Consider the following 12,495-nt stretch of genomic DNA (forward strand, 5'->3'; position numbering starts at 1 on the left):
CCTGCGGCTCAGTGGGCTAAGATGCATACCATGTAACCGCAAAATCCCGGCTTCTAATCTGTCCTGGGTCCTTTGTCGCATGTCATTCCGCACTTCTTTGCTGTCTCTCCTCACTATAGACTATCTAATAAATAGGCCTGTTTTTTTTCTAACGTAACTGATAAAAAACATTGAAGCTGAGGCATGAAGCTAGGTTGACTGACAGTGGTATTATGTAATTTTCCCAACCAATCAGCGTTCTTGACTTCGATGCTCAATGCTATTTAACGATCATTTTATTGTATCAATGCACATGACTTTTCCAGCCTTTTAGGTCAGTGTGAATGCTAACGCCCTTGTCAGTGTGTCACAGGTGTCTAATATAAGCTATGTTGTAAATACGTGTGGTTTGTGGGAATGCTAGACTAGACTTCCAATACACAGCGAGGCTTATTTAGTCAACCAGCTGTAGTCGGAGTAGAAATGAGAGTAGCTAATCATATCATCTCATTATAAAGAATGGAGGGTTATAAAACACAATGCTCAGAAGAGCCAAGTCTGTCTCACTTAGGAGGCCAAGCTGCAGAATCCAGCTGCCACCGGAACTGTGTTGGTCTCAGCTAAGTGAAACTGTAATCATACAGTATGCGTCAGGTGTGTACTTGAATGGGGGAAAGTCCAAATGGTTTAACAGAATGTCGTTATCTGTTCAAACTAAGTAAGACGTAGGTAGGTGGGTTTATGTTCCATTGATTGTGCAGCTGCTAGTTTGCCTATTTATTTTAATTTTATTTATTTATTAAACCTTTATAGCCAGTTTATGTTGAGCTGCTATAAATGGTCCAATATTTTTTTTCAGGTAAATGCACACAGACTTTTAGTGTCAGTGATGAAAGTGAAAGTATAGGGTATGTGTAAGTATTTTTGTAGCACACACATTGACACATGCTGAAAAAAAGTTAGTGGGCACTTGACGAAAAAACATAACAAAAACTAACAATTTATACAAGAGCCATTTGAACACTAATGATCAAGTATTTTAATATTCCCTCTCCTACACACAATGTCTCTTCCCTTCTCTCTGTCTCTGTTGTATTTCCCAGTTTTCTGATTGTTTTGAAATGGTGTGAAATACACAGAGTGTAGAAAACACTAGGGGCACCTTCCTGATATTGCCTTGCACCGCCCTTTGCCCTCAGAACAGCCTCAATTTGTTGGGGCACGGACTCAACAAGGTGTTGAAAGCGTTCCACAGGGATGCTGGCCCATGCTGACTACAGTACTTCCCACAGATGTGTTAGGTTGGCTGGAAGTGGATATCTACTCCGAATAGCTCATTCCATTTCATCCCAAAGATGTTCAATTGGATTGAGATCTGGTGGCTGGGCAGCCCACTGCGTTAAGCTGAGTTCATTGTGCTGTTGGTGGAACCGGTCCTGGACAGTCTTCGCCCTGTGGCACAGGACATTATCCTGCTGAAACAATCCATTCACAGATGGATACACTGCTGCTGTGAAGGGATGCACCTGATTGGCAGTGATGTTCAGTCATCCTGTGGCATTCAGACATTGCTCCACTTTTATCAAGGGGCCCAGTGTGTGCCATGAAAACACACCCCACCCCGTCACCCCACCACCAGCCTGCAGTGTTGAAACGCGACATGATGGATGCATGGACTCGTGGTTTTCTCCATACCCTAGTCCTCCCATCAGTGTGAAACAGCAGGAGCTGGGATTCATCAGACCAGCCAATGGTTTTCCAATCTTCCAGTGTCCAATGTTTTTGTTCCTTAGCCCACTGCAACCGCTGTTTCTTGTTTTTTGCTGAAGTCGAAGGTTGTCGGTTGCCGTTCCCCATTCATGTCAAGGTGCAACAAGCTGTGCGTTCTTTTCTGGGTTATGGTCTGGCACCTACTATCATCCCCCTTGCAAAGGCACTTGCATATTTTATTATTGCCCATCCTCCCTTACATACACAATCCACGCTACAATTGTCTCGTGCCTTAAAAATCCTTCTTTATCCTGTCTCCTCCCTTTCATCTACACTGATTGTAGTGGATTTAACAGGTGAAATCTATTAGGGATCCTAGCTTTCACCTGGATTCACCTGGTCAGTCTATTTCAAGTAAAGAGCAGGTGCCACTAATGTTTTGTGCTGAAATGTGAAAGCTACGGTCACTGATTGGTTTCACTTTTTAAATCCAATTCAGTCATGAAGGGGAGATGAAGAGGAAAGGGAGGAGACAGTTTAAAGAAGCGTTAGCAGAATTTATAAGCAAAAACTAGGTGCAGCCCGTCATTAGAAAGATCTACATATATAGTATAGTATAAAATATGATAAATATTTTGTACTTTTAATGTAAATACAGATTATTTGTATTATTTTGCTTTAATTTGTCCTTTTACTCTGGCTCCCCTCCCCCCTCTTTCCCATGCAGGTAGTGTCCTGTCATGCAGTTCCAAGAGGTCAGCCCCCTCTGGAGCTGACACTGTCAGCCAGCCAGCCAACACTACAACAGTCCCATCTCTGCCAGACCTTCACCTTCCACTGCCCTCCTCTCTCTACCCAGTAATCCTGTCCCAAGGGAAGGCTTCTCTCTGAAGTATCTGTGCCCCAGACTCCTTGGCTCCTCATTCCCTGTCCTTGGAACCTCTCTGAGGACAGGTCCTCCTACCCCAGTCCCAGGCCTGTCTTTTAAGTATTTCTAGCCTAGTACAAGCCAGTCTTCCTGGCTAGTCTTTAGCACCTTAGACTCTGTCTACCCAGCCACATCTGCCTGGCGATAGTCCCCCATCCTGGGCACCTCCCTCTAGCTGCAGGCCTTGGCACAAACGCCTCTCTCCCCAGCGTCTGTCAGCTCATTAGCCTCGGCCAAACGGTCGCCCCTCAGCCATAGCCTCCCTCACGGACGTTCCCTGGCCGAGCAGAAGCACCTAGTCGAGGCAGCAGTCCTTCAGGATAGACCCAGGGTCTGGCAACCATGTCTAGCCGACGGAAAGCCTCCACCCCCTGCATGATCCGACCAGAACAGACCCTGGTGGAGCTGGATGATGAGGCAGAGGAATCACAGGACATGGAGGTGCGTTGGATTGGATTAAGTTAAATGAATAAGATGGCAGTGTCCTGCTTGGTTGGCATGAAACTCTAATATATATTTGTGGCTTATTTTCATTGTTTTGATATTTTCTAAATACAAGCCCGAATTATATATGATAGGTAAAATTGAAAGCCTTGGATTGAATTCATGAATGGCTATATACTATTATATTACATATAATTTTTTATGTATTATGCTGCAGCTAAATTCATAATTTCCATTCATCTTGACAAATTTATCAATTGAACTTAAATTTCATGAAATAGTATTGACTGAATTGAGGTATGTGAATGCATGTATACTAATATGCACTGATTTTGATCTATTCCTCTCCTCATCCCAAAATTAATGAATTGAACCCATGAGATGGTACAGACACAAATAATAGATGGATGTGTGGATCATGTGTTCAAATACAACACAATTTCTAGTCACCATGACTTTTTCATCTGAAACCCTCCCTCTCCTTACCGCAGAAAACAGTGGAGAACCATGCAGAGGAGGGACCCATGGAGACAGATCTCTCCAGGGAGGCGCAGCCATGTGTGGACTTGGAACCGATGGTCAAGGCCCTGGACCCTCCAGCAGCTCCAGACAAACCAGCGGCAGAGCCACCAGACCTGTCCAAGCCTCAGCGTAGACAGCAGGGGGGCTACGAGTGCAAATACTGCCCCTTCTCCACCCAGAACCTCAACACCTTCAAAGAACACGTAGACGCCAACCACCCGAACGTCATCCTCAACCCTCTGTACCTGTGTGCCGTCTGCAACTTCAACACAAAGAAGTTTGATACCCTGACAGAACACAACGAGAGGTGTCACCCCGGGGAGAGCAACTTTAAATTCAAACGCATCAAACTGAACAATCAGACAATCTTAGAGCAGACGATCGAGGGGTTCAGTAACAACGCGGTTATTTACAACACGTCCAGTGCCACTTCTGGCAGAGGGGAGGAGCTAGGGACTCTACCTCTCAGCAAATCCACCACAGTCAAGATTGGCAAACCAAAAATGATCATATCGGATAATAAACGGACAGACTCTCAGTTGGGTAAACTGACCCCCGATCTGGCCAAGAAACCAATCACGGCGCTCAATGTTAACGGGACGGTCATCATCCCAGAGTCGACGCTCCTCAAAGCAGACAGCCTTTCCCACATCATGCCTTCCCTACAGCGGCCTCCAAACTACACCCAGGTAGGGGGCAGTGCTGGAAGGACACAGATTCTTTATTTAGGTGCCAGAACGGAAATGACAGAATTCCAAGATTATTCTTGTAAAGTCAAGTTCTGTCCAGCGGCCTCCAACTACACCCGTTGCCTGGAGCAGCATTTCCTCACGCTGGCTGGTCGTTTTGAAAGTTAACTGGTTTAAAGTGGGAAAGTTCATGATTTTTATCAACTTACTACTTGTTTTTTTAATGTCCTGCCACCATTGTACATGGTATATAGGAAAATATGTCACCATCTGTCTGTCTGTGTAGACACATTCCTGTGAACACAGTAACTCAAGAACAATGCATGATAGAAACTTCACACTTACAACACAGGTTTCAGAGTAGGTGATCTAATTTGATTTTGGAGCACCTTGCAGCATACATTTGCATATTAATGAGGGAAAATGGCATGACATTAGGCACCTCAAGTACCCCTTATTGACTGTTCACTTGCCATTGTTGACTGCATTATTCCAGGTGCCGAAGATCGCAGTGCCCCTCAACACAACCAAATACAACCCTTCGCTGGACGGCAACCTGACACTCATCTCGTCCTTCAACAAGTTCCCCTACCCAACACAGGCTGAGCTCTCTTGGCTCACCGCAGCCTCAAAACACCCCGAGGAGCAAATCAAAGTCTGGTTCACCACTCAGAGGCTCAAACAGGGCATTAGCTGGTCACCTGAGGAGGTACGAATTAGAATAATAACAATATGTGTGGCACTTTGTATTGAATTCTGTGTGCTTTAGTTTATTTTTCTAGGTTTGTTTTATCACACAGAGGCTTGAACAAGGCACCAGCTGGTTGGCTAAATAGGAAAAAAAATTTATAATAGTAATAAAAAAGGTTTATGTCTAACACCTGATATTTTGATTGTCTCACTTAGAATGTCCACTGTAGTTGAAAGTAATCAAGATGTTGATATAAGAAACAAAAAATGCAGTAAAATAATTTTGTTTCTCAAATCACTGTGATTAATAGTCATAATCACATCTCACAAAATAATTCTAACTTTATCCATAATTGTGCCACCTGATAATCTTGCTTACCTACCCAGATAATTGTTGGGGATTTATTTTTTTCTTTTTGTATTATCCTAATCAAATCCCTGCATATTTGCATTTGCATAAGTTTCTTAACAAATTTATACAAGTATAACAAGTCCTTCCCGCCCCTAACAGGTGGAAGAAGCCAGGAAGAAAATGTTCAATGGCACAATCTCATCTGTCCCTCAAACCTTCACCGTTGTAGCTCCTCAGCTCAACGCCCAGCAGTCCAGCTCTGCCTTGGCCTCAAAAGCCCTGCAGCCGGCCGCCTCTCTCCTCCAGTCTCTCCCCTGTCAGCTCCTGGGACAGACCAGCTTGGTGCTCACTCCCGTAGCGAACGGTTCGACAGTCACGTGCGCTCCGCTGGCTCTCACCGTGGCTAACCAGGTACAAACACCCAGACTCAAATGTAAGAAATCCAGACATGGGTACAGGGACATTTACATTTAGGCATACAGCTGACTGTGGGCAGTGGTAGCATCAAGGGTAGAGAAGCAGAATTGTGACCAGTAGGTTGTTGGTTCGAATCCTGGTCCATCTGGGAAAGTGACTGAATACCACTTTCCCCCTTCAACAAATGTTCACTCAGTAAATTGTCACCCGAATATGGGGGAAAAAAAAGAAATATACATGAATATGGTTTTATCTACTTTAAGTACTTGGTGTGAGAGGTAATTGGTTAAAGAGGTGTGCTTAAATTTATCTTGCTAGACACATAACTTGTGATAGAAGATAAAGAGCACACCCAGGTCTGGGACTCAGTGCTTCCAAGAATTATGGTACTGCTAAACAACATTTAGGCCAGTATGTCCATTGACTATACTCAACACAGTACTTATCATCAAATAAACTTTCATTTGTGTGCTCTACGTTATGTGTATGTGCACACACTCAGTTTTGACTATGTTATGATTATTCCCAGCAACTCAAATTCCCCAATTCGATTCCCCGAAGTATTAAAATTTTCCACTCCGACTACCACAGGTGGCGCAGTCTCTCAAACGACCCCTGGCATCTCCTGTGATCACCACAGACAGTAAACGACCCTCCATCATTCAAACCATCCAGACGCCCCTGGCCGTGTCCAAGCTGGCATCGCCCAAACTGCTGAGTTTCACTGTAGACCCCAATAAAACAGCTGAGCAGCTCTCTGTACTGAGGACCAGCTACACACACTGTCCGTTCCCTGAGGAGGATGAGGTAAGAATACGTGAAGGAATGAAATTGTAATTTTTGTGCCACATCAGTTCAAGAAGTATTATGATTTCAGTGGTTCAGGCTTTTTTTACACACCACTGCCATTGATTTGTAATGTTTTTTCTTTATTTCCGTATTCTTTGTGTTGACCTGATCAACACCCTTGCTTACTGTTTCACATCACATTGTCTCTTGTCATATGGCAGATCTACCGGCTGATAGAGACCACCGGGCTGTCCAGAGGAGAGATAAAGAAGTGGTTCAGCGAACAGAGACTCCTCAACCTCAAAGGTACTTGGTGCGATCCGAGCCCTATGATGAATGATGAAATGCTCTGGCTGTGATTAATCATACGTCTTTCTTTATGGCTTTACGACTTCATGGATTAGTATTTCAGTTCTCAGCGGTGTGTTTAAAATTATGTCTTCTTGCAAAAGCAATTAAAACACAAAGCATAGTATACTCATAAAATAAAATGTTCAAAAAGGCATTTTCTCCTCCACAGTACATTACATTATTTATTAAAAGAATTGCAGTTTGTGTTTTCATTTGGTTGAATTGAAAGTGAATGAACCCCAACCCTGGTGCACACAAACATGCTAAATGCCTTTTTAAAAGGCTCTGATTATTTTTTATTGTTTGGATGTGTTTGTCCTTTCCATTATAATACGTCCACTACTGTGTGCTAACCCAATTTCTCCACGGGGATCAATAAGACAATGATACATGGGCAACATAGAGGGCCAATAGGGCCTTCAGCATGGGAGTGAAATGGGATTTGGGACAAAATCAATGTGAGTAAGGAGGTGGACTATAAGGAACAACAGTATCATGAAAACAATACTGCTGGGTGTAATTTCTGGGAATATCACTCACCTGCATTGCCTTGAAATGTTAGCGGTATATCATGGCCTTTATAGTATCTCTCTCTCTCCGTTTCTCTCCCTAAGGTGTTCCTCCACCACCAGTGCTCGTGAAAGCAGAGGTGACGCCCGCATCTAAAGACGGTCCGGTGAAGAAAGCGGTCCCCAGCCAGTTTCCTCTGCTGGAGAGGGTGAAGGGCAAGTCGTCAGAGCAGCTGAAGGCGCTGGAGGAGAGTTTCCAGAGAAGCAGCTCTCCAACTGAGGCAGAGCTAGGTAAAGACTGGCAGTTTTTTTTTTTTTGTAAGATCATTCTTTTGGCCTTCTGCTTTGTCAGATGGTCTAAAAAGAAGAGTGACAGGAATGATGGGAGAGGGGGAAACGATATGTGGCAAAGGCGACGTGCTAAATTCAGATCCATGTTGTCAGCACATTGTATTTGCCTTCGCCCACTGAAACGCCAAGACAGGTCTCCTGCAGGTCTTGAGCTAACGAAGGCTTCCCAGAGAAATCTGCTGTTCAAGATAAGGAAACGTTTTGACCAAATTGTCAAACTAATTATCGAAAACTTTGTGGCTTGAACAGGACTAATTGGGTGGGAATCACAGCTGGCTAAATTAACACTTGGTCGCACACAGTTGGTCTTAACATCCATCTCTCAGCATCTCGTGAAAAGTCCAATTTCCTCACTTTGTAACCTAGATTAATTATTTTAAGAAATTTATCCCAGTCCAAAGCACTGGACAAGACATGAACCCCTTTTTTGTCTCAAAACGGGCTACAAACCTGTCTCTGGTGGGTGCCTGCATGACAAGAATAGCAGATATTGTTTTAATGAACCCATTTAAAGTCCCATGGAGAGAGAGTCCCTTGTTTGATTCCCAGGCTGCCAGAAAACCTTCCACTTATAGATAATACAACTCATCTGTTCCACTGTAGACCAGCTGGCCCAGGAGACCAGGCTCTCCAAGACTGAGGTGGACTGCTGGTTTTCGGAGCGCAGGGCGCTGAGGGACAACATGGAGAAGGCCTTGCTCACCATGGCTCCTAAGAGCGCAGAGGAGAGAGCGGACCGACCGGGAGCGCTGCTGAACGGGGCTTCTCACCACGAACCGGACGGAAAACCCCTCCGCTCCTCCCCTCACCCGCCTGTCCTCTCCTCCTCCTCCTCTTCCTCTTCCTCCTCCTCCCCTCCTGTGCTCGCAGCCTCCTCCCCTCATCCGCCAATCCTCTCCTCCTCGGTTTCTCCTCCCCTCCTCACCTCCTCCTCGTCCTCTTCCCCCCATCCCCCCGTCCTCTCAGCCTCCACAAGCCCCGCCCCCATCAGCAGCCGCTCCCTCACCCTGCTCAGAGAGGTAAGAAGAGACGAGGAAGGACCTCGGCATCACAGCTGATTAGATGATGTGGTGTTTGAATACGCCACAAGGTAGACCTTGAATGTAAGCTGTAATGAGATGCAGATGAAATGCTGCTTTAATTTCAGATGGGACGATATGGTACCTTCAGATGAGATTAATGAGGTGTTACTTTAGAGAGAGGAGTTGAGATGGTATTTAAATCATACGAGATTGTAGTTTAATATCACAAGACGAGATGGCACTTTGAGATGCAGTGTGGTGATGCTTTCAGATGAGATGAGGTGAGACTTTAATGTCGGAAGAAGTGAGGTAAGATTGAAGGTCAGATTTGACAAACGAAAGAGATGAAACGGTACATAAAAGTAAACGCTGTAGGATTTTTTTCTAAACGTAATTGTCAAATGAATTATAAGAGTGACAGTCAACCTACACTCTACAGCCGCTGTGAGCCGAACTGTGGCAATCACATTTTGTTTCCAGTAATAAGATGTGTCATCACAACTAGGTAAGAATAAATAAAGTAATAATAGGATAATGAGGCAAATAAAAAAAAAAAAAGAATATCCTACACTTCATATCTTATCATATTGTTGAACAGATATAAGCCTATCTCTAAACTGTCAATTCTGGCAAATGTCCTTGAAAAATGGAATCCCATCATGGAAAAACAGGCACATTGTTGGAGATATTTTTTGTCTTTCATAGCGCTGTTGTCCTGTGAAAAACATGTATCTCCAATTTTGGTGATTTTCATGTTTTCACTTCAGTTGAAGGATTACATGATCCTCAGAGGGCTGAGAAAATGATCAGACCTCTTGGGCTTATGAAACCAAAAGAAAATTCACAGGATACAGTCAAAAATGCCTTGTGGTCAAGCTAAAACAAGGCTGTTTTTCTTAATTCCTGAAAAGTTGACATTTTGGAGATACAGGGTTTTCACCTGACAGCGATTTAAAATTATGTAATGCATAGTAGGGCCAATAAAGCATTTTGTTTGAATTATGTATTGTTCAATCAAGTAAGTGCATTTTGATTAGACTTTTTCTGATGTCACATGGGTTAAATGATCCTGTGTCCCTGGTGTTTGTCTTGACAGGTGTTCAGCCGGACCCAGTGGCCGTCTCCTGAGGAGTACAGCCAGCTGGAGGTCCAAACGGGCCTGGGACGTACCGACATTGTCCGCTGGTTCAAAGACCACCGCTCGGCACTGAAGAATGGAGAAACACTGGACTGGATGGAAGGTTTCCAAAACCAGAATGCTGAGCAGCAGAAAGCGGGCCAGGAACAGAACGGGCAGAGCGCTGAGAAAAACCAGAACCCTTCCCTGGAAGCCAAGACCCTGAAAGGTAGGTTTGTAGGAAGAGATGGTAGTAATGATTTTTGCCAAAGGTTTTTTTTTTCCCCACAAAATTTTTCCCTGTTTGTGTTACATTTTGTGCTTTTTTTTGACAAAAAAAACTGTACAGAGGTGGAAAGTACATTTACTCAAGTGCTGTACTAAAGTACAGTTTTGTGGTATTGGCACTTGTACTTTTTACTCCACAGCATTTATCTGATGGCTGTAGTTACTGGTTACTTTGCAGAATAAGGTTTTACATGCAAAACATACAATAAAGTCATAAACTAATGTATTGTTGCTTTGTTAGACTTTAAACGTCCCCAACAGTATATGGAGCACTTAGACCGACATCATTAAAATACTTCTTACAGATTAATGCATCAAAAATGTAACACTCTGAAGGGGACCATTGTTCAGAACGAGTACTTCTACTTTTGATACTTAAGTACATTTTACTGCTAATACTTCTATACTTTTACTTTTGAATGCAGAACTTTAACTTTTATTATTTTTCCATTATGTTATTGGTACTTTTACTTAAGTAAAGGATTTGAGTACTTTTTCCACCACTGACACTATAGCATTACAACTATTGGTTAGGAGCCACAATGTGTAAAGGGTTTGCTTCTTCATGAGTATTAGCATCCTTTACTGTGTTAGTCTAGGGGCGGCTGTGGCTCAGGAGGAAGAGCGGGTTGTCCACTAATCAGAAGGTCGGTGGTTTGATCCCCAGCTCCTCCAGTCCGCATGTCGAAGTGTCCTTGGGCAAGATACTGAACCCCAAATTGCTCCCGATGGTTGTGCCAGCACCCTGCGTGGTAGCTTGCCGCCATCGGTGTATGAATGTGTATGTGAATGTAGGCATGTTGTAAAGCGCTTTGAGTGGTCGGTAGACTAGAAAAGCGCTATATAAATGCAGTCCATTTACCATTTACCATAGTCTAAGATAAGAATAAATTTGTTCAGTTTCACTCTTAGCCTGATAATGTTAAGAATCTCTGCTATTCATGTATCATGTGCAGCACTTCAGTCACGTGTGAAAAGGTAGTAAAGAGCACTGAATATTTGGAGGACAAACAAAAAAGGCTGGAACATTTCATTCAGCAAGCTTTTATCAGAGTATACACATGCACTCTCTTATTTCTCTTGAGATAATACAATAATTTTATTACGGCAAGCAGATCACCCTCGAAGCGTCCTGAAAGTATTTCACGCAAAACAAATTTGTTATGTACAAATGTGTATACCGTTGCATGTAGTTTTGTTTGTCAAAATGGAGCACTTACATTACACGTATAGCAGATTTACATGGTACTTAATACACAGAAAAGCACTGAACAAAATTAAAATCCCTTTCATTTAGCAAACACTTATGTGCCTTGTCTTTCTGCACACCCCGAAGAAATAAAATCTTTGTTGACCCCTCCTAGGCGCTGGGGAGGAGGCTGAGAGCCCAGCAGCGACAGAGCGCTCCAAGCTGTCCAACCAAGACATCGTCCAGTGGTTCACTGACAGACTGGGCCACAGCGTGACGGACCTGAGCCGGACCAGACCGGACCAGACCAGCCCCAACACCGCCGACAAAGGGAGGTGGGTGGAGAGAGAGGGGGGGGGGATAGAGATCTTTCACCTCATGTTCATTTTCTAATGTGAGATTCATGTAACACTGTAGATGAGAAGAGCACAAAAAAAAACACGACCAGCTCACTGTCCCAATATTTGCATTTTCAATAGAATATCTGAGAAATTATTTCATGATTTATTGAGACAACAGACTAAACTGTTATAACAGGCATAGCAAATTGTGCAAATGAGAAGAAAATGTCCAGATGGCTCTGTGAGGAATTTAACCAAAATTATGTCATGTTCTTTAATCTTCTATTACCAATCCTTGTACTTCATGTTGCACTCATGGTGATTCATTACTGCTGATTTATTCTACTCTTTGCACTTATTGTAAGCAGCTTCATAAGAGCGTCGACTAGATTGTTATGCATGGTTCACATGGCATCTCTCATAGAGCCACTCAAAGTGCAAAAAAAAAATTCCCCTCAATGATTTTGTTTTCCAGTTCCCTTAAAGGATAAGGCTGGTGTTTTTTAATGCATTGCTTACCGTCAACAAATCCTATGAAAATAACAAAATCAACAATGCGTTTCCTCTATCTCCCATTACTTTCTGACTTCCCACGTACCGTTTTTAGCCGTCAACCTGGAAGTCATTGGCTCCAATTGTAAGCTAAAAACCGTGAAATACAGCTCACAAAGACATAGTGTCAATTTTAAAAATCGCTAATTGTTACCACGAAAAGTCAAGCTGTTGTAGTTATTACCAAATCAAATTCAGATGGGAACAAATTCTTCATTACGCCGGGGACTATTTTCGGTGCTACGGAGCTACTTT

General features: G+C 43.4%; 1 protein-coding gene across 2 annotated transcripts in view; it reads left to right on the plus strand.

Moving 5' to 3' along the window:
- Nucleotides 1–12,495, plus strand: part of zhx2a (zinc fingers and homeoboxes 2a) — a 30,349-nt gene that overhangs the window by 14,210 nt on the left and 3,644 nt on the right. For both annotated transcript variants that reach the window (XM_071895856.2, XM_071895857.2), the window contains exons 2-11: nucleotides 2,417–3,058; nucleotides 3,553–4,272; nucleotides 4,769–4,981; nucleotides 5,474–5,725; nucleotides 6,323–6,538; nucleotides 6,742–6,826; nucleotides 7,486–7,671; nucleotides 8,335–8,750; nucleotides 9,850–10,099; nucleotides 11,523–11,682. In XM_071895856.2, coding sequence (XP_071751957.1) covers nucleotides 2,960–3,058; nucleotides 3,553–4,272; nucleotides 4,769–4,981; nucleotides 5,474–5,725; nucleotides 6,323–6,538; nucleotides 6,742–6,826; nucleotides 7,486–7,671; nucleotides 8,335–8,750; nucleotides 9,850–10,099; nucleotides 11,523–11,682 — 2,597 coding nt within the window. In that variant the 5' untranslated portion in view covers nucleotides 2,417–2,959. The remainder of the gene's footprint in view (nucleotides 1–2,416; nucleotides 3,059–3,552; nucleotides 4,273–4,768; nucleotides 4,982–5,473; nucleotides 5,726–6,322; nucleotides 6,539–6,741; nucleotides 6,827–7,485; nucleotides 7,672–8,334; nucleotides 8,751–9,849; nucleotides 10,100–11,522; nucleotides 11,683–12,495) is intronic.

This window comes from Centroberyx gerrardi, chromosome 12, assembly GCF_048128805.1.
Source record: "Centroberyx gerrardi isolate f3 chromosome 12, fCenGer3.hap1.cur.20231027, whole genome shotgun sequence".
Taxonomy (NCBI): domain Eukaryota; kingdom Metazoa; phylum Chordata; class Actinopteri; order Beryciformes; family Berycidae; genus Centroberyx; species Centroberyx gerrardi.